At 35.1% G+C, this 22,490-nt stretch overlaps 3 protein-coding genes across 4 annotated transcripts; 1 reads left to right on the forward strand and 2 right to left on the reverse strand.

The window, feature by feature from the left end:
- Window positions 1–899: 899 nt before the first annotated feature.
- On the reverse strand, window positions 900–11,427 carry LOC6652390 (ras-like GTP-binding protein Rho1). The gene is made up of 5 exons (XM_002074525.4): window positions 11,237–11,427; window positions 10,457–10,623; window positions 1,620–1,769; window positions 1,484–1,564; window positions 900–1,425 (listed from the first exon to the last, which is right to left on the reverse strand). Exons 2-5 carry the CDS (start codon window positions 10,610–10,612, stop codon window positions 1,234–1,236), a joined length of 579 nt encoding a protein of 192 aa, XP_002074561.1. The 5' UTR covers window positions 10,613–10,623; window positions 11,237–11,427; the 3' UTR covers window positions 900–1,233.
- A 1,320-nt stretch (window positions 11,428–12,747) lies between these two features.
- Window positions 12,748–15,642, forward strand: LOC26528915 (polynucleotide 5'-hydroxyl-kinase NOL9; the record flags this gene model as incomplete). The annotated part of the gene is made up of 4 exons (XM_023181199.2): window positions 12,748–12,814; window positions 13,119–13,178; window positions 13,230–14,936; window positions 15,004–15,642. Coding segments are annotated over 4 exons (2,118 nt in total), but the record flags the coding sequence as incomplete, so codon positions are not given.
- Window positions 15,275–17,078, reverse strand: LOC26529746 (39S ribosomal protein L34, mitochondrial). Of its 2 annotated transcripts, none has more exons than XM_015176504.3 (3): window positions 16,911–17,078; window positions 16,760–16,844; window positions 15,275–15,463 (listed from the first exon to the last, which is right to left on the reverse strand). In XM_015176504.3, exons 1-3 carry the CDS (start codon window positions 16,931–16,933, stop codon window positions 15,326–15,328), a joined length of 246 nt encoding a protein of 81 aa, XP_015031990.1. In that variant the 5' UTR covers window positions 16,934–17,078; the 3' UTR covers window positions 15,275–15,325. The 2 variants fall into 2 exon arrangements, with proteins under 2 accessions (XP_015031990.1, XP_015031989.1); XM_015176503.3 differs by having other exon boundaries at window positions 16,760–16,859.
- Window positions 17,079–22,490: the final 5,412 nt, after the last annotated feature.

Consider the following 22,490-nt stretch of genomic DNA (forward strand, 5'->3'; position numbering starts at 1 on the left):
ATTCAAAATTGCTTAGTTTTAAAAATTTGGGCTTCGTCACCAGTTATAGTTATTCGGTTTTCTAAATTTGAGTTATCATAGTTTTTAAAATTTATTTTTTATACATATTGTAATATTTGTATATTAATAAAATAATTTTTACCTTTAAATTATAAATTTGTTTTTTTTTTTCTAATTTTATTGTAAGGACTAATTTGCAAAATGCTTAACAGACACTCGAAAAAGATTCATCTTTATTTTTCACATTGTTGTATAAATGAAAATTAGAAACAAAACAAGGAAAGGGAATTCTAAACCGTGTCAATGTAAAACATTGTTATGCAAGGCGGTCGATATAAAAAATGTATGTGTTTGTATAAAATACGGGTTATTTTCTTTTTATTTATTACGATTCAAAATATTGAATGCACAAATTAGTTATTACTTTTCTTTTGGTCTCCCAGTTGTTTTTTTTTTTTTTGTTGTTTGGTAGCTGTGTAGTATCTGTAGAAAATAGTTTGGTAGGTACACTTATTTATATAAAAAATTACCGATTTACAATTATTTCCCTTTTTATAATTTAAAATTTTTTTGTGAGAAATTACACGATTGGCAAAATACAAATAGAGATATACGCATATTCAAATACCCAATAAAATATAGATATATACGTATAAATACTCTTCATAGAGTTGATTACGTTGTTTATGGATTCAAAAAAAAAAAAAAAAAAAAAAACCAAAACTTTTTAATCAATGCATCGCACTTATGGCTTATGTGAGTGCTTTTTAGTTTTTAGAAGATGACGAGTCTAGTTACTTTTTGATTTAACAGACTTTTTGTGGACCGATTCCTAAGCAAAAGTAAACTATTGCATTTTTTTTTTTGCTACTTTAATACGAAAAGAAATTACACACATGTTGATATATGTATATATATTTAGCTGTTGATCTTTTTTTCTAATTAATTTTTGAGGCCCCTTCTTTGAACAAATAATAATGTGTACTACTTATCATGTTAGTTAGATGTTACTTTCAAAGAATAAACATTTTGTATGAGAAATCAAATCCGCAGCAGATTGGACCGCTAATGCGATCTGAAGGTTTGCTTGGGCTGCCGGAATATCGATTTTATTTCAGCTGGTTATTGTAGTAAAATGTGTATGCGTGAGTTGTGTGTGTGGTGTTTGTGTATATGTAAAGAATTTTTCTTGTTTGTTAAACGATTTGCTTTGTGTTTTTGTATTTTGCTCTTTTAGAGCAAAAGGCATCTGGTCTTCTTCCTCTTTTTAACTTGCAGTGCAGCTCGGGTTGCCGTTTCAAATACGTCCCGCACACCTTCTTTGGATTTGGCCGAACATTCCAAATAGGCAAAGGCATTAATTTTTTCAGCCATGGCGCGTCCCTCTTGAGGCTTTACCGGCTCTTGCTTCATCTTTGCGAGATCCTATATCAGAGTAAACCATTAAACTAGGTTCATAAAAAAAAACGTATGGCTACCTTACCCGAATTGTGTTTGGATCATTCCGCAAATCTTTTTTATTTCCCACCAAAATGATTGGAACGTTTGGACAAAAATGTTTAACCTTTAAAAAAAGAAATTAATTAAATGAATCTGTTTCATTATTTAAACTACAATACCTCTGGCGTCCATTTCTCAGGAATATTCTCTAAGGAATCAGGTGAATCCACCGAAAAACACATCAGAATTACATCAGTATCGGGGTAACTCAGCGGTCGCAGTCTATCATAGTCTTCTTGTCCAGCTGTATCCCAAAGAGCCAACTCCACCTTTATATAAAGTAAAAATGATATACATTAAAAGATTAATGAATATCTCGATATGCAGCTGTGATACAATTACTAGTTACAGAAAATGAATTTTAACATGTGAAAATATTGCCAAGGATTGTAAGGTACATATAAAAACGTTGATATTTTTATTGTAAATACGATACTAGGGCTGGTATTGTTTAAAGACGTCCTTAAGTATTGACTATTGACTATATATTAAATGTTGCCTTATCTTGGGCTTGTTTCTTAAGTGTTCTTAAGCAAACTTTTACTGTAGGGAAAATATCCAGAGCGTGGAATTCTTTTTTTTGTACCATGCATGCAGGCGGCTGTAATTTAAAACTTTTCGACAGCCATTCACTCTAAAGATATCCGATAGAGACCTGCCAAGCTTTGATTAAGAGTGTGCCCAACTGGGTACAAAAAGTAATAAATATCAAAGTAGCTAACTTCGGCTGTGCCGAAATTTATATACCAGTGGTCGTCACGGCCATTCCCCGGACTAGGGCCTAGTTCTGCCGCAGCTCTGCCGTCTCACGTACACTATAAATGCTCGTATAGGTTCGGCAACGGCACTTCGGAAACAATTCGACTCATGCTAGTTAGAAAAAAAATGATTCTCAAAAAAAAAATTAGTCCACATGTCAAAAGTACACTTAAAATATTCAAGAAGCTAACTTCGACTGTGCCGAAGTTTATATACCCTTGCAGTCTTTGACCATAATATTTTTAGATGTCTCAAACTCTTTTTCTCTATCATCAATTCATTATTGCACAGAAAAAACCTTCCAAATATCATTTCCATTTCTTTTTCTTCTGCTGCATGCTGCGATTGGCACGCATACACATACAGTTTACGTAGCGTTGCGTCTGTGTGTGTATGCGTGTGCTTAGCTGCTCTGTGGGTTTCAAGCAATGACGTAGTAGAGCCGATTTATATTGGCTGTAACTTGTGTTATATTTATCCGATCTGATTAAAATTTCGGGATCTGAGGTTTTATATTCAAAACTATGATATTAGTAAATTTCATAGCGATACTCCGATTGCTTCAACTATTTTTCGTATATAACTATATGATATAGTAGTCCGATCTATGAGATTTTCATACTTGATCCAGGTAATAAAAACACCGAAAAAAATTTTAGCCCGATAGCTTTTAAGATGGCTGAGTAAAACGCATACGCACCGACGGACATGGCTATATCGACTCAGCTTCTCATGCTGATCAAGAATATATATACTTTATGTGGTCGGAACAAACATCTGACCAATTTTATAATACCCTCTACAAGGGTATAAAAAATGTTTGTTGACAAATAAAAAAATTTATTTTTTCTTTATTGAAAGCTTTGATTTGACGTGCAATGCGTTATTTGCTATCAAATTCCTTTACAGCTAGTTATAATGCATTAAATAAAAATTTTACATTACCGTTATGACCTAATTATAATGCATTTAAAAATTTAATGAAACATTTTAAACTAATTTTGTTAGCCACACTGGTTTTTTAGTGTATAGCAAGAAAAATTTTCACACTTCGTGTGTCTAGCTCGATACACAAATGCAAAAGTGACTGTACAGGTGCCGACCTTTGAAGTAAATGTTGTTAGGTATTTGCTTCACTATATACCAAAAACGAACAAAATATTTTGGCGGTACCAAGTACTCGGTTTGGTTTTCAGTCCTTCTTATTATGCTCCCATTTGCTTTAGAGGATTTTTGGATCTTTGCTTCATTCGTATGCGACGCTTGTTTTACTTGATTTGCAAATGCGAGTAAGTGTGAGACCGAGTTCCCGAAGTATTTCGTTGTGCGTTTCGAATGTACTTGTGCAGGTCTATAATACGGACAAACGGAGCTTAAATAGCATAACTCAAAAATTCTCTCGAGCGTTATCGAAATCTTATCACCTTAATGACTTAGAGACGTATAAAAAGTTAAACTATGATAAATTATAAATTTAAGTTCAGAATAGCTTGGAAAGAAGTATTGTTTTATTTTTTTGTTTTAAGTAGACATTCCTATTTTACTGAATAAGCTAATTGACACCTCGTTTTGATTTTGGGGCATGGCGGTGAAATGCTTATGAAAAAGAAACGGTTTAAATATTAAAAGAAATATATAAAAAACTTTTATTAATATAACTTTTATTTTATAATTTTTAAATTTTGTCGTTTTCATTAAGTTTCTTAGCCTATATAGTTGTGTTCAAAATAATAGCAGCGCATATAAGATCTGACTTTAAGATTGGAAAAAAACATCATACTGACTACAAACCAAATTTTTTTTTTTCAATTTAGTATTTATATTTAATTTCAAACAAAATTAGTTTTTTTTTTTTATGAAAAAATTTATTTATAAATTTAAGTAAAAAATGATAGAAATGCCGAAATTGCCCTGTTCAAAATAATAGCAAAATCGAAAATGTTAAATGTGTCAACTAATACTTGGTTGTGAACCCCTTATTAGCTAGAACAGCTTCACATCTCCGCGGCATGGAGTCAATTAAGTCCTGGCAGCGTTTTAAAGGAATCTGAGCCCATGCATCTTGAACAACTTGCCAAAGTTGCGCTTTATTTAACATCCCACCACAAGTTTTTATTCGGGTTGAGATCTGGGGACTGAGCTGGCCATGGCATTACGTCAATGTTTTCCGTTGCAAACCACAGTTTGGCAAGTTTGCTGGAATGCTTAGGATCATTGTCCTGTTGGAAAGTCCATTTTAGTGGCATTTCCCAAGAGGAATATGGAAGCATAACGTTTTGTAGTATATCCACGTATACACTTGCGTCCACAATCCCATTAATCATGTGGATAGGGCCTACTCCACCATATGAAAAACAGGCCCATAATGATATTTTCAGTCCACCATGTTTTACTGTCTTTGGAGTGTGGTTAGGCTGATATTCTGTGTTTGGGAGGCGACGGACATATTGTCTGGATCCAGTTCCAACGGAACAACACAATTTTACTCTCGTCTGTCCAGAGTATGTTGCGCCACTTAGTTAAGGGCCATTTTAGGTGCTCTTTACCAAACTGTATCCGAGTTTTGATATGTTTTGAAGTTAGTAGCGGCACTTTTCTTGGACTTCGTGCCTTTAGTTTACGCCACTTACTGACAAGCTTAGGCCTGCTTTTATTGATTCCGCATTAGCTTTGCTGGAGCGCATAATGCGTCGGTCGTCAATGTCAGTGGTAGATCTTTTCCTGCCGCGGGTTACGGCTTTGTGTTAATATTTAATCGCATTATTAATCATTTTAGAAGAACATCCAACCAATCTTTCGATTTCCCGGTATGTTTTCCCTTGCTTTCTAAGGCTTAATATCAATTCGCGCTTTTCATTTGAACAATGATTGCCTCTACCCACTAAAGTACAATTTTTTTCATTATTTTTGTGTATTCCCATGTAAATAATAGTAAACTCAATAATTAAACTTGCTTTTAACAAATCAACAACTTTTTGTTGAATATTTTTAATATTGAAATGAGGCGCTGCTATTATTTTGAACAACACAATTTCTGCCAATTCACGCCAAATTATCGATAAAAAGATAAAGAAAAGCTATTCTAGCGGGATTTTTTCGTTGTTCTCTTTCCCACACCCTGTTCTACAAAAATGAAGTAAGTAAGTCGTCTCGCCGACTTGGGTATACCATACACCAGGTGAAACAAATATTTAGAATTTCGAAAACCAAATGTATGTCTACTAAATTGATTTAACATGCCTCATACCATTTGCTATCTCGCTCACTCTACAAACACACAAGCACTCTAGCGCCGCCACTAGCCAACGGCCAATTCTGCCCTTAGGGATCGCGTAGCAAAATACGTTCATACGTATATTTTGTATGTTTCTAGTCCGATTTCAATCAAATTTGGTAGTTTGATAGAAATAGATAAGATTCATTAGTCTGCCAAATTTGATCGCGATAGTCAAAAAATTGCAAGAGCTAATCGGTTTTTTCTAAATTATGGAGGCGAAAGTGGGCGTGGCAACATATTAAAATATATGTATTCTGCGCGCATACTAAGCCAATATACATACTAAATTTGGTGAGTTTAGCTTTGTTAGTTTTCGAGAAAATCAGTTTTGTTTAATTTTCGGGGGCGGAAATGGGCGTGGCAAAATTTTTAAATAGTCAATATCTGCGCGTCTATTAGGCTAACTTACATACCAAATTTAATGTCGGTAGCTTTCATAGTTTTTAAGAAAATCAGAGTTATGTAAATTCCGGGGGCGGAAGGGGGCGTGGCAAAAAGTTGGAACAGTTAATTTGATGTTTCTATCTGCTATACTTTTTAAGAAAAACAGTTTTATGTAAATTCCGGGGGCGGAAGGGGGCGTGGCAAAAAGTTGGAACAATTATTTTCTGCGCGCTAACTACACGAGTATATAAACCAAATTTGATGTTTCTATCTGCTATACTTTTTAAGAAAAACAGTTTTATGTAAATTCTGGGGGCGGAAGGGGGCGTGGCAAAAATTTGAATCACACTCGATAAGCGTACATACTACACGAGACTGCATACCAAATTTGGTGGCTCTAGCTCTTATAGTCTCCGAGATCTAGGTGTTCATACGGACGGACGGACGGACGGACGGACGGACGGACAGACGGACATGGCTAGATCGACTCGGTTTTTGATCCTGATCAAGAATATATATACTTTGTGTGGTCGGAGATGCTTCCTTCTGCCTGTTACATACATTTTGGCGACTTTAATATACCATTTCACCCTATGGGTGTATGGTATAAATATGCATCAGAGTTTGATCTTCATGAATAAACATGCCTAAAATATATGTAGTCATATTTGTAAGAAAAAGATGCGCTGCTATTATTTTGAACACAGCTGTATTTATATGGTCGGAAATTATTTACTCTATTGCAATCCCTATTACACACAATTAACCAAAGTTAATATACATAGGGGAGAGTGGGGCTAATCGGCGCATGGGGCAATCCGGCGTTGTCAAATTATCTTGAAATATAATAGCACGATCCAAAAAGTGATGTGTCCTAGGATCGCATTTTGGTAGGCTAATAAACTTACAAGTATCCAATTCGTAGTATCCGAAATTTTTGGGATTATGTAATTTTCAAACCTCAAAAATCAATTTTTTTCGCCGAGAAATGGTTTCAAAAACATTGAATAAATTTTAAATTTTGATAGATGTTAACTAAAACAGGTTCCGATATGTATTAACTTATGCTGTGCACTTCTTTTTTTTTCTTTTATTCACACGTTTTTAAAATACTTAGTTTTAAATGCTAAAACTAAGGGTGGGGCAAAGTGGCGCAATAGTTGAAATTTAAATATGGCGTTTTTGAAATCATAACTATATTTGAATAAAAGTCCGATGTATAAACTAGTTATTGATAAAAAACAGTACATTTGCCAGAATCAGACGGATCAGAATACCATATCATATAGCTAATGGTAGCTAATGGACAAACGATGAAATGAACAATCATAATTAAAAGTCTAAACCAATCCACATTTTTGGTGAAAAAAAGTTTTTTTATAAAACAAGTTTTTTAATATTAAGCTATATTTATTATTATTTTTTTTTAAATCGTTTTTTTTATATAAAAAACTTGTAAAACAACGATGCGCCACATTGCCCCGCTATTTTTGACAACGCCAATTTGGGCTATGTACGAAAAAACCGATACAGCTTTGTAACTGAAAATTATATCGAAACGTATCTTTGAACAATAGTTCGACAATGAATTAACCTTTCATTTAAGTGCTCATATGAGAGGATACGAGCTCCCGATCAGGATATATGAAGGGTTAAAAAAAATGCGCCGATTAGCCCCACTCTCCCCTATGTATGCATGTACCCTTTTGGCAAGGGTATAATGCAATATATACGAAATATCAAAGAAGCTAACATCGGCTATGCCGACGTTTATATACCCTTGCAGTCCTTGGTAATAATAATTTTACATGTTCAAAATTTGTTTTCTGCAACTCAATTCATCAATATACAAACAACACAATTTTACTCTTTATTTTACAATTTGTTCTTCTTCCCTCATTCCCAAAGCAAAGCAACGCACGCATACACATACAGTTTATGTAGCGTCGCGTCTGTGTGTGTATGCATGTGCTCTGTTGTTTTGCTGATGACGTAGTAGTATAGTAGGCAGCAAGCAGCGCTGCCGGCAGCGTTTGAACCGATTTATATTGACTGTAACTTGTGTTCTATTCATCCGATCAGATTTAAACATTGGATTCTGAAGTTTTATATCCAATACTATTATATTAGTAAATTTCATGGGGATACTCAATTTTTTCACCTATGTTTTTTCTAGAACTATATGATATAGTAGTTCGTTCGATCATGATGACTTTCATACTTTATTTTACCCGGGTTATAACAGCCCAAATACTAAGTTTCAGGCTATATCGACTCCGCTTCTCATGCTGATCAAGAATATATAGTCGACGGCATAAGTATTTTGACAAAAATTGTTACTCTCTTTAGCAATTTGTGTTGAAGAAATTGAGTAGTTAACGGTTCTTACTTTATAAGAAATGCATACAAAAGTTAATTATAAAGCAGAATGAAAAATTTTTTCTTCAATTGCTATATTCATTTTCTTAATTTCTGCTTTATTGTCTTTCGATAGCTGATGAGAGGTGGACAAAAGTATTTTGACATTCTCAGTATTTAGTCTTTATTAGTCTGCTCAAGAGTAAACATTTATCACAAGTGGCTATTATTGTTCAATAATTAATTCAATGAAATAAAAAATAAAAGCAAATGAATTATGTGACATGGTCAAGTGTGGCGAAGTATAACTCTGGTATTTCTGTAGAAAATATCAGTAACTTATACAATGTTTCTCGCCAAACTGTTTATTATCAAATAAACATGTTTAAAAAACACCAATCCGTCAAAAACCTGCCGCAAAGTGATAGACGTCGCAAGACAACTGAGACGGCGGATCGTTATATTCTGCGTAAATTTAAAGAAAACCCTTTAGAGATGCCCAAAAAACAGTTGCCCGGGAGCTCGCTGATACGACCGATATTATAATTAGCGAAAGGTCAATTCGTAGGCGCCTCAAGGAAGCAGAGTTTGGAACGTATGTTGCCAGAGATATTCCCCAGATTACTGCCAGGAACAAACTGAAACGTCTCGAATTTGCCAAAAAAAATATATTGCTAAGCCCGAATCGTTTTGGCGTCAAGTTTTGTGGAGTGATGAAACCTTCTTTAGCTAAATCACACATCAAAAAAGAAGACCGATTTGTGAAAAAGTTTGCCATTGGGGTGGGTCAGTTATGTTTTGGGGATGCGTTACTTATAACGGCGTAGGAGATTTGGTTCCCGTCGATGGAATCATGACGAAAGATCATGCTTTGCCTTCAGGGGATAAACTTATCGGAGAGTCCTTTGTTTTCCAGCAGGACAATGCGCCATGTCACGAGGCAAAAGTTATAACAAGTTTTTTTTTAATGAAAATGAAGTAAACATGATGTGAACATCATTGAAAACCTATGGGCTTATATTAAGCGACAGCGTTTTGCTGATCTCGAAAGCTGATCAAGGCATGACACTATTTCTGAGGTTGGAGAGTCCTTTGTTTTCCAGCAGGACAATGCGCCATGTCACGAGGCAAAAATGATAACAGTTTTTTTTTAATGAAAATGAAGTAAATGTGCTGGATTGGCCACCGCAAAGTCCTGATGTGAACATCATTGAAAACCTATAGGCTTATATTAAGCGACAGCGTTTTGCTGATCTCGAAAGCTGATCAAGGCATGACACTATTTCTGAGGTTGGAGAGCTCTGGAGACACATTTCGTTGGATTATATCCGTAACTTGGTAGATTCGGTCCCGAGACGTCTACAAAAAGTAATAAATGCTAAAGGAGGGTATATTTTTTATTAAACATAGGAAAGAATACGTTGAAACGTAAAATTTTATTAATTTTTTTATTTTGGACATTTGTCAAAATACTTTTGTCACCATGCATTTTGTTACTTCGAATTTTCTGATTATTAATGTTTAATTTAGGAATTCTTTTTTGAGTTAAATAAACTGCGGATATTCATATCTTTTCACCAAAATTATTTCTTTTCTTTTTTTAAAAGTAAAATAAACTTTAACATATTCTCTGAAAATTTTGTTTGTCAAAATACTAATGCGACGACTGTATATACAAACATCTGACCAATTTTTTAATACCCTTTGCAAGGGTATAAAAATAAAGTTTCCAGAGCTACCGCTTGATGTGCGCAACAGACTTGCATAATATCGGAGAACAAATCTAGTCTCCTGTTAACTTGGTAAAATCTTTGATATATTCTACAGCCATATTTTTATACATACATATATCCATGAACCAATTTAAAGACAAAGCATGCAAATTATATACATACAAACATACTATATGGATGTAGGCTCTCTGAAATTTAAACTCACTGTTTTCGATTCGAAGTACATTTCTTTGGAGACTACGTATGACCATACGTACATCCAAATGTATGTACATATGTGTATATACAAATGTTTGTATATAAAACAATGGATAAAGGGCTTAAGTAATTAGATATTGCAATGAAAGCGAACAGCCATTTATGTATGTACATATGTACTACTTATGTATAGACAATACTCATATTAATTTACATACCTAAATGATTAGTTTTAATTTTAACTAACCTGCTTGCCGTCAACTTCAATGTCAGCAACATAGTTTTCAAATACAGTTGGCACATAAACCTCGGGAAATTGATCTTTGCTAAAGACAATTAGTAGGCAGGTTTTACCGCAGGCACCATCGCCAACAATTACCAGTTTCTTGCGGATCGTCGTCATTTGGAACAATTCTGTAATGATATGAGTAAATTATTCAACTATAATGAATTTCGAAAAAAGAAAACCGGGAAAATTAACTAATTTATACAGAAATTTGTTCACAAATACAATCGTGCAGGCCTACACGCACACATAAACCTTCAGTTACTCAAAGCGTTCTCATTCACCGCGCTATTAGTCATACGCTTGCTTAGGTTCTATTTAGTATTTTTGTGTTAGTAAACTTTATGTTATTAATTGTGTTGGGTTTATTATTTGAAATATTTTCTACCAGCAGTCTTGTTTAAGTAATAGTTGCTAAAATATTTGATACAGAAAAAAAAGAGTAATGTGACAGTCAGACCACTCGTAAAAAGCAAGTATATTTTCGGTTAGATTGTGAAGTCTGAAGTCGTTGTAAAATGCAGATGTATGTAAATATTCCGTTTCATAATTATTTTGTTTTAATGTACATTTCCATTATAAAATACACGACCAAAACACGCTCACATCACCAAATCCAAAAAACATCTCATCATTTCTGTCGCTTTTGCATGTGTGTGAGTCCCTGTGTATGTACATTGTTTTAGCTGCTTGTCCCTGTTAGTGTGCGTGTGGAATTTTTTCACTGAATTTTAAACTTACAATTGGATATTTTTTTGACAATAGCTCGTTTACGGAATTCGCTAAGAATGGCACAAATTTAGTTATGAATTTTTATGCGACCACGCAATAATATTTTTAATTCGTGTAAACGTTAATACAATTTTAACTTCAACTTCACTTCCTTTTTTTCACGCAAAAAAAGACGATTGGTGATGAACTATGGTTCATTTTTCGGGGGATGATGAACACTTCGATGAACAACGCCCCACAGAGTTGCATTATACCGATATTCATCGATATGTGAAATGACATAGTGTGACCAGATGCAATACAAGGTACTGATGCACATGGCACAGTAATACACATCATTTTAGCCAGCATGAGTGAAAATAAGTTAAATTTTTACATGTTGAGTGAAATGCAGGCGAGTTTTAAATTTACAGAGGCACGGCACAGGTCTCATGTAACTAATAAGGTTGCAAATAAGAGCGCCCCTCTTTTAACCAAATTAAGTCCACCTAAAGGCAAGACGAATACAAGTCATGTACAGGAGTCAAAGTCTACAGATATTTTAGAAAAAAAAGAAGTTGAATCTAATTTAAAACAACAAAATCTTGCAAGAGCTATTTTAAAGCCCGCACTACAAATTAAACTCCAGAGGCTGTATAAAAGGCATTATGAAACCATTAAAAATATGCCATTCGAAAGTAACCTGTATGGCGTAAGCGAATTTAACAAATTGGACTATGTAAACGAGAACGTAGTAGATGAACATAAAAAAGGTTCTGATACACTCAAAGAGAATAAAGTAAAGAATTGCTCTCCTAAAATGGATCAGATTACAGTTTCAAATAAAATCGAGTCTAACAGCAATAATTTCAAGCTATATGGGGATGTAAAAGATATTTCAGCAAGTGAACCAATTTCAATAAGAAAAACTGATTTCACGTTGAAGCCTAATAAACATGGTAAGTTGAACGAAGCTTGTGTGTATGTACATACATACATATGTAAGTTATCACTTTTAGACCCTTGCAGAAGGTATTATAGAATGGTCAGATGTTTGTGACGCATAAAAGAAGACGTTTCCGGCCACATAAAAAATATATATTCCTGATCAGTGTGAGAAGCTGAGTCGATAAAGCCATGTCCGTCTGTGTGTATGCGTTTTACTCAGCCATCTTAAAAGCTATCGGGATGAAATTGTTTTTGCGCTTTTATTACCTGCATGAGATCAAGTCCGGATGGTGGGACCACTATATCATATACATACATATGTACTTATATAAGGCAAATATGTGAAGGAGTTGGAGAACGGATAAATAGAACACAAGTTGCATCCAATATAAATCGACGCTGCCAGCAGACTACTACGGTCATACACACATTGACGGCTACATAAGCCGTATGTGTATGCGTGCCGATCGCTTACGTATTTACATAAGTATATGTACCCTGCAGTACGCGTCTGTGGAGACTCTCCGTCGAGTTTGCGGGGACATGTCCGCTGTCTTGGGGGACATAGCTCATTTGAGTTGCGGATGGTTTAATACTGCCGACGTCGGTATAGTCGACGATGCGGCGACATTTTCGACCGGGGACATTTGGTACTGGAGGGTATGTATGCACACATGCAATTGGTTTGCAAAGGGAGGGCATAGGTAACAAACAAGGGACTTGGAAGTTTTTGTTTGTGCAAGGGTACATTAACTTTGGCACAACAAAACTTAGCTTCTTTGATATTTTCTTTGAAACTTCTTGCAAATGCATGGGCAAGGTAAAGCAATTGTTTACATACCTTAAATTTCAATTTATCGAAATACATGTTAAATACTTTTTAATATAGTTGACATGATAGATGAAATATTTAATAATTTAACATAACATAACATAATTTAACATAACCAAACGTATTTTTCAGATTTTGAACAATCTGGAATTGATTTCAAGGAAGACAACCATATAATTAAAAATTACAAAGGTAAGAAAAAACTGTTATGCGAATAAAATTTCTTATGCAACTTTTATACAGATAAACGCCGTCATGTTGCTGCATTTTACTCTGATGAAGAATTTCTTTTTCTGCCCAAAATTTTTAAATTAAAGCAAAGTAAACTTATTTTAAATTTGGATGGAACGAAGTTAAATTGGTCTTGTGAATCGAACAGTCAAAAAAGAAAGTGTTGTTGGGAAAATAATTGCTCCATATCTACTGCTGAATCGAAAATACGAAAAATCTATGTTTATGGAGACAAAAATGAAATCACTAAATTAAATAAAAGGGAACATGTGGACCCAATTGATAACACTATTCAGCTAGCTGGTGAACATTCGCAAAAAGAAACCATTTATTACCCGTTTTTGTACGAAGTACAAAATGACTTTACTGAACTAAGTGTGTTTGAAAATAGCCCAAAGGGGAACCAAGTTTTGGGTGTTATTAAAGGTGATATTGAATTTTATGGAACATTGTTAATTACACTCTTGTCGGGCCAAATATCTATTAACGGTTTTAAGGCTATTAAAAATCAACCACTGACAATTTACTCTCCCAGAGGCATCAATTGGGTATCCATAAAAACGATGAAAAGGAAGCGATACTCCACAGAAGACAAGATAAACCTCGAGGAGCTCAGTCATTTTTTTTCCTATATGCAGTTGGAAAATATTAAAGATAAATATAATTACAAAGAGGATGCCATAGTGCTGTTTCAAAGAAATACTGTAGCTAAGAATCTTGTTTCAATCTTTAATAGAAATATGGCTCAAAATATTTTTCCTCAATTTCACGGCACAAATCGTCCGCATTACCAAAGTGAATTTTTGCTTAGTTGTCTAATTCAAAGGGCCAGCAAAGCAAATATTTTGCAAGTGCCGCCTGTGTGGGCAAAATTAAAACTTAAGAAAAATAGCCGAATGATTGTGGTAGGGGGCAAAAATGTTGGCAAATCCACACTGGTGCGTTTTTTAATCAATCGTCATTTACATCGATTCTCACGGATTTTGTTAATTGATTTGGACATTGGACAACCTGAAGTATTCATTCCTCAAACAATATCATGCACCCTTATTAACGGACCCCACTTGGGTCCGGGATTTTTTTTTAACAAGGAACCAGATAGAGCTTACGTCGTTGGAGATATAAATATTGTGATGTGTGCCGAACAATATGTTCGTGCTGTCAAACAGTTATTAGAGTACGTTCATAAAAATTCTGTGTATATGGAGATTCCATGGTTAATTAACACCATGGGCTATAATAAAGGATTTGGCCAAGAGCTTATTGCTTTTCTTATTAAAACAATCAAACCCACAGATGTGGTTGAAATCTCTAGTTCCAATAGAATAAATAATTTTAATTTTCCCTTGGAATGGAAATTGTTGAAGCACGTAAAACCCATTATCTGCATGAACGAACAGTTAAGGGCTGCGAAAATAAAAAAATACGCTTTGCACCGATTACCCACGATGGTACCGCATTATGATCCTGAAATTTGGACAATGAGTTCAAAGGATATGCGTTACTCCAATTTATTAGCCAGGCTTAGCAAATGCCTAAAAAGTAATTTGAACTGTTTTTCTGGCTGCCAACCTTTTCGGGCCTCACTTCAAGATCTGGAAATTATACATCCCAATTGTAAAATGGCCGATCGTGAAGAGTTAATCGCAGGGATGGAAGCCAATGTAGTTTACTTGGGTAAATTAACATATAGAGGATTGCCAGAATGCCTGGGCTTAGGTAAGTACATATAAATTGTCCGTTGAAAAAATGATCCATCTAACGTTTTCTATGTATTTTTCCTTAGCGATCGTTCGAGCCGTAGATTATGTTCAAAACCTTGTTTATCTCTCACCTTCCTTATCTGTTTCGGCTCTATCCCAAGTTAATTGTATAATTCTGGCAGGTGAACTTACTTTGCCGACTGGGTTTTTTAAAGATCAGGGTCCTTCTGTGACCAATGATGTTCCGTTTGTTTTTCGCTTAGATGGTTCGAAGTCTTCGAAAGCAATACAACAAATCTACTGCCGACCGTCTTCCTTTTTTAAACAAACAGCAAAGCGAAAAAAAAAACAAAGTACACGCCACTAAACTGTAATTAATTCCAATATTTTTGGCAATAAAAAATTTTAATGGGACAGATTATATACGCCTTTAAGAATACGGCGCATTAGAACATGCCTTCCCTCAGTTGTCGGTAGACGGTAATCCAAGCCATGGACGTTGGTTCGTTTGACTTCTCGAGGTTTGGGAAAATGACATCGGACCTGGCAGAAACAAAATTATGTTATATATCTTTATTTCTTATCAAACTTTTTATATGGTATATCTAAAAAAAGTGCTTTAAAAAACTAGTTTCCCCTGCATATTTTTAAACAAAAAGAGCTTAACGAGAAAAACCATGGTCACTTCCGGATTCAAATTAATAAATATATATGTATACGTATATCTTGTATTAAAATGTTTGTTTTGTTATTAATGTACAGTCAAGGAAAAATGTAAGTACATATGTCATAATTTAAAGGACAGAAAAAACATATTCCAAAAACTTAAAAGTGGCGGGAAAAAATCTACATACACCAGCTATGCTGAAGTATTATACATATATACCATTGAAGTGCTTGGCCATAATAATTTTACATGTTCCAAACTCTTTTTCTGTAACTTTATTTACAGTATGTCCAATAATTGTTTGCAAAATGAAAAAAATCACACAAGTTTAGCTTCCACATCAAAAAGAAAAAAACGAGGGCTTTTTGTAAATTTTTTTGTTTATCTTTTGGACATACTGTATCAATGCACATCCCTTTGCAAACCAGTTTTATGTGCATACGCATACACGATTGGCACGCATGTGTGTGTGTATGTCCTCTGCTGATTTCGAGCAATGAAGTAGTAAGCTGGAAAGCGCTGCCGGCAGCGTTTCAGCAGAGCCGATTTATATTGAATGCAACTTGTATTCTTACAGAAATTTATGAGATCTGATCTTTTATATAATAAACTATCACATTAGTAAATTTCAAATTCTTCACTTATTTTTGAAATTTTAACAATAGTGGCAAATAGCGGGCGATTTTCATACTTGATGTCACTCAGGTAATAAAAATCACAAACAATTTTGGGATACCTGAGTAAAACGAATACGCACAGACTATATTGACTCATGGCTATATTGACTCATATTCTCACACTAATCAAGAAAATATATTTCTTATGTGGCAACTGATCAGTTTTATAATACCCTCTGCAAGGGTATATAACAATAATAAATGTGTTTATTTCAAGACTCTTCCGACAAATTGCTTCTTTGTAGGTACTCCCTATTGTTTAGTTTTTTAAACCGGATTTCATTTTGGAAAAAATCGAATATCTTAATGTCTATTTCAAAGTATCTTTACAAAAGTCCTTCAAAAAACCAAACTAGTTGGCAGAAAAGGGCGAGACACATCTTTAGAAGTTTTAAGGTGCATTTTACACACAACAACACATTGATTTCGCAAGGTAATACCTCGCAGGGCTATAGCATTAGTTGGGATCAGCTGTTGCATGTTTGTATTCATTACCTTTGGCTTGAGTGGAGTCCGATCAAAAGTGTGCTTTTGACGCACAACTATACTTTGTACCGTGTTTAAAGCAAACAGACACGTCCTGATTTGTAAGAACCTATAAATACTGATAAACCTTATTGAAATAATAAATCATTGAATTGAGTACCTGTGAAGTAGATTCTGAAGCATGGCTATGCCCTTCGATAGTTTTTTTTTATACAGATACTACTACAACCACTTCTGATTAACAAATATACCAATTTTTTTGTAATCTGCAGTTTGCGTATATTGTTACATCAATTTCATTATGGACACGGGGTAATGTATTAGAAAGCAGTAGTGTTCCCAAAATAATCGATTGGCCAGCCCTTTTTGGCGTTATCCATTCAATATGTGTTAATAGCGTAATCTCACGCGACACATCTACAGGTACTGGTTGGGATTAAAAGTAATAGTCAAATGGTAAAAAATATCAGAGTGTGCATTATTATTTATTAGATTTCTAATTTATTTCATTAGATAAGGTTTCATTAGCATTATAATGAAATTTTTTAATAAATTCCATTTTAGTAAACGGTTTGTATTAATTTTTGGGGTCGCTTTTCCCAAGTTTGATGTTAGACGACAATGCGAAGACATTTTGCCGCTGTGGATAGAGTGCTAGCTTGGCATCGAACTTGTGGGCGCAGGTTGTCTGTATAGCTATTTTAAAAACAAACATGTTCTATTATCAGTAGACTTTGATAGAACTTGGTGGCTCTTGAAATAGCTATACAGACAACCTGCTCACATTTTTGCGTTGTCTTTGAAATAATCTTCTTATGGAAGATTGACCTTGTAACGGCTTGAAGGCAAGGTTTGATTTAAATATATAAAATTAATTTGTTTCTGACAAGCACGAGTCGAAGTGTTTTCGAAGTATCGAAGCTAAACTAAATAATACAAAAAACTTTAAATTAATTATGAAATTTTATTGTAAAATAACTACACGCGAATATATATCCTACAAATATCACAATCTCGAAACTTCATATTTTTATCCAAACTTAACTATTGATTATTATTATTATTAATTATTAATTATCAATCATAATATCTATTTAATATTATTGGTTTGGGAAATTATTTCTTGCTTAACTTTATTTTAAGTTTGTTTCATGCAGCTACTTCCTATCGGGGCTTGGATGGCTGGCCCGTCGATACCTCAGGGAAGGCACGACCCATACCTGCAGTTCATCAGAATCACGACATAGAAAACATGCATATCTAACACACACATATAAATAGTTAAAGCAATTGGAAATAATACAAACTCAAAAAAAAATACAACTTCTCCTCTCAGCTCCATCAGAAGATCTTCAAATGGATCTCGCGTGCCCACCCTGCTTGAGGCGGAACCATCCCGCAACTTCCATCATAGGGGGACACTCCCTCCAAGCCGCATCAATTACCCCGGTGGATACATATTTCCCTTTGCCCCAAAACACGTCTTGCTGAGCACATCATCTTCAACGGCAGTTTAATACACTTTAGACACAATCTTTGGCAAAACTTATCTTTGACATAGTTTTTTTGGACTAATACATAACATCTAAGTACAATAATTTTCCGACATCATTCATCTAGATGAGCGTATATGTTTGCTTAATAACAACAATTTGCTTGTGTGTACATATGTAAGATAGATAATATATGTATATATATGTGTACCATGTTATGACCTTACCTGGTCCTATGCGCGACGATAACTCGAAGAGGCTCGCCGGCTATAATCGGGTCGTGAGATGCAATAACACTGCCCCTTTCGCGCACCACAATAAAAAATTATCAAACACAATCCAGGGCACATCATTGAGGACGACATCCACTGGAGACTGTTACTAAGGACTAGAATAAATATTACTACATATATTTCGGTCATTTCGGCTTGGGGATCTCGGCTTGGAATTTGAATTGATCCCGGCATACCCACCCTTCCTGGCAGTTTTGGTACCCTACTCCCCCTTATAAACACATTCGCTGGTATTATTGGTACATTACCGACCGCTCATCCCATTTCTCCGGATATTACTCACCGTCCCCCCCTTTCCCGACAAACCAAACTACTCAATATGCATCATCTTTTCTCAATCGTTTATAATAATTTTTTTAAATGATAGGGTAATTTAATTAATTCAAATTTTTACGCGCTCACCGAGACATCACTCTGTCTCCAATGACCCTCTATATTCGGGCAACAAAAAGAACAAAAAAATAAGTTATTGATAATTTCTCCTTTGCTTTTTCAGGCGCCAACCTGACCACCTACCTAAAAAAAGAGCTCTTCTTTTACGATAAGGACTACGTGCAGATTACACGTATTGGAGTTTTCGTGGGACTAATATGTTACAACAAAAGAGGTGGCGGCGGCACGTTTCACAAGGATATAATTAATTATATTTATTTATTTATTTATTTATTTATTTATTTATTTATTTATTTACGTCAACTAACACAGCAGTCGACGAAAAAGCTTAAGCTAAAGACAGATAGTAATTAAATAAAGAAGGTAGCTTAGCTTTATACACAACTAAACATCCCCGGCCCGGTGGAGGTGTTTTATTTGCACAAGGTGCCAGCTATGCCCCGATTCACAGCCAATGTGGCCAGGGATGAGTTGCAGCCAATCCAAGTCCAGAATATTTTCATTGGTTTCGCTGTAGATGATTAAAAAGTATAGCGCGAAGAGAAGTGACAGAAAGATGAGGAGAGATAAGGTGAGAAAGGTTGTTAAAAGATTGGCAAAGAACACGAAGAGGTTCGTGAAGAGAGTAGTTAGTCAGACATCTACTAAGGTGAATAGGAAAAAAGTTTCTGGTCCGACGTGAGGGAACACAAAAATACAGCGTATCTAGTAAATTGGTAGAAATGACTTCGCCGTTGACTAGTTTATGGAGAAAGAGAATGCCAAAAACAAGCCTACGGTTATAAAGTGAAGGAAGATTAATAAGAAGAAGTCTATCAGAATAAGAAGGTAGGCGAAGACCCGGGTCCCAATTTAGACCGCGTAGCGCAAACTTTAGGAATTGCTTCTGTACCGATTCAATACTACGCTGGTGAACATCATATTGCGGGTTCCACACTGGCGAGCAATATTCTAGAGTAGGGCGAACTAACGAAGTGTATAAAACCTTTGTTACATAGGGATCATCAAATTCTTTGGCCCAACGTTTAATGAAGCCGAGAAGGCAGCTTGCTCTGTTGACAATTGAAGAAATATGAACATTAAATGAAAGTTTAGGGTCAAACATAACGCCTAAGTCTTTGAATGATGGAACACAATCTAACAGAACAGACTTAATAGAGTAATGAGCTAGGAGCGGAGACAAACGACTGAAAGTCATAAAAGAACACTTAGAGGCATTAAGGTGTAATTTATTAACGTGGCACCAATCACAGAACGCATCGAGATCTGATTGCAAGTACTGTTGGAAAGAAGGATCATTATAGGAATAACAAATCTTGACGTCATCCGCAAACATGAGCACGCGTGAATGCGCCAAGGCCAAAGGCAAATCATTTATAAACAATGTAAATAATAGTGGGCCCAGATGACTGCCTTGGGGTACACCTGACGTAACTCGAACAGTTTTAGATATCGAGGAACGAAAAGACACCTTTTGGGTTCTGCCAATAAGATACGACTTTAAACAACCCAATAATTTTGGTGAAAAACCCATGATGTTAAGTTTCGCGAGAAGCAAAGAATGATCAACCGTATCAAAAGCCTTACTGAAGTCAGTATAAATAACATCAGTTTGACACTTTTTACGGAAGCCATGGTGTACAAGGGTAGTCAATTCTAAAAGGTTGGTAAGCGACGAACGACCTTTCATGAAACCATGCTGACAAGGAGAAATAGTGGATCTGGATAGATGTTGAAGAGAAGACGTAATAATTTTCTCAAACAGTTTAGGTATTGCCGAAAGTTTGGCAATGCCACGGTAGTTGGAAACATCCGATTTGCTACCCTTTTTGAAAAGCGGAATAATAAATGACTCCTTCCAAATATCAGGAAATCTACAAGTCTCACTCGATATAAAGAATAACCGAGCTAAAGGCTTAGATAGGGAAATAGAACACATTTTAAGGATGCAACTAGGTATATCATCAGGCCCGGGAACGAAGGAAGACTTCATAGATGACAAGCTAGAGAGAATACAGTCTTCAGTAATACTGGGAAAAAACATACAATTTAAATGTGGGATTGAAAAGGGATAGGGTGTGGGATCCGAAACAGTAGTAGAATATGTCGACTGAAAAAATTTAGCAAACAGATCTGCAATATCTAAATCATTATTAGCAGACTGGTCGTTAAGTCTGAAGGTGGAAGGTAGGACATTAGAGCGTCTTTTGGAATTGACAAAGTTGTAAAATCTTTTGGGGTTATTATAAAATTCAGCCTTACAGCGAACGAGATAATTGTTGTAGCATTGAGTATTTAAGAGACAAAATTGAGATTTGGCTATACAATAATTTGCATAGTCAAGTCGCGAACCAGTTTTTTTAAATCTTTTAAAATATCTCGATTTCATGTTACGAAGATTAGAGAGCCTACGTGTGAACCAGACTGGCGAGCTGGAGACGGTAGAGACATTCACATAAGGAACGCATTTATCAATTAGAGAATTAAGAGCAGAATAGAAAAACTTCACTGCACAATCTATATCGCAGCACTCAAATAGAAACGACCAATCAAAAGAGAAAATAAGGCTGTTAAGAAGATTGAAATTTGTTTTACGAAAACATCTACGACGAGAATTTGAGATGTTTTTAAATAAATTAGTAACGGAATTGTAAGAAATAGTAACTTCAATGGTAGGATGATAAGGATCTTCAGGTTTCACTAGTGGCTGTGTTTGCGATACAGCACTAACAGTGGGATCAGAGACAAAAACAAGATCAAGGATTCTTTTAGAACAGTTAAGGAAAGAATTCAACTGATATAGTGGACATTCAAGTAGGCTATCAAGAAAAACATGTTGAGATGAAGGAATTAAGAAAGATAGATTATCATCAACAAGCCAAGAAATATTAGGCAAGTTAAAATCACCTAAAACTATAAGAACATCCCGATCTTTAAGACGACCAAAAATAGTTCGTAAAGCATCAGCATGGTGCACGTAGATCATGGTATCAGAAGCTGGAGGAATATAAGAACAAGAGATATATAGGCTAAAGTTAGAACATGTAACTTCGACGCAAATAAACTCAACACCTAAGGGGAGATCAATCGGCACCACACTTGAAGACAGATTCGAGTTTACAGCAATGAGTACTCCACCGCCACGACGACCAACACGATCAAGCCTATAAGAAATAAAATTATTAGAAAGAATTTCATTATCTAGAACAGAGGAGTTAAGCCAAGTTTCAGAGAAAGCTAATATGTCAGCTGAAAAGGTTTGGCTATCACAGAAAAGGTTCGACAGCTTGGTAAGAAGTCCTCTTACATTTTGATAATGAATGCAAAGACTAGATGTTATTAGTTTTTTGAAGCAGAAGATAAAGTAGGAAGGTGGACAGGCAACGGACGAGAGCGCTTATTGGGCGCAAACTCGTGTACAACTAGGCCCTCTGGCCAAAAATTAGGGTCAACCATAGCTGAGAAGTACTCATTTGGTACTGTAATTTTAAAAGAGGAGATTTCGCGAGGCCTAGAAAACTTAAACTTTTGAATTAAAACCTTAGCAGGGCAAATATTACC

The sequence above is a fragment of the Drosophila willistoni genome (assembly GCF_018902025.1).
Source record: "Drosophila willistoni isolate 14030-0811.24 chromosome 2L unlocalized genomic scaffold, UCI_dwil_1.1 Seg168, whole genome shotgun sequence".
NCBI classification, from domain to species: domain Eukaryota; kingdom Metazoa; phylum Arthropoda; class Insecta; order Diptera; family Drosophilidae; genus Drosophila; species Drosophila willistoni.

Coding starts and splice junctions, on each gene's coding strand:
- LOC26529746 (XM_015176503.3), bottom strand. CDS start 16,933: ATGCTTCAGAATCTACTTCACAG. Junction 16,860..16,910: donor CTTCAGAATCTACTTCACAG/GTACTCAATTCA, acceptor CAGTATTTATAG/GTTCTTACAAATCAGGACGT. Junction 15,464..16,759: donor GGACTCCACTCAAGCCAAAG/GTAATGAATACA, acceptor TGTTTCTGCCAG/GTCCGATGTCATTTTCCCAA.
- LOC6652390 (XM_002074525.4), bottom strand. CDS start 10,612: ATGACGACGATCCGCAAGAAACTGGTAATTGTTGGCGATGGTGCCTGC. Junction 1,770..10,456: donor TTGAAGTTGACGGCAAGCAG/GTTAGTTAAAAT, acceptor CTTTATATAAAG/GTGGAGTTGGCTCTTTGGGA. Junction 1,426..1,483: donor ATGATCCAAACACAATTCGG/GTAAGGTAGCCA, acceptor ACTCTGATATAG/GATCTCGCAAAGATGAAGCA.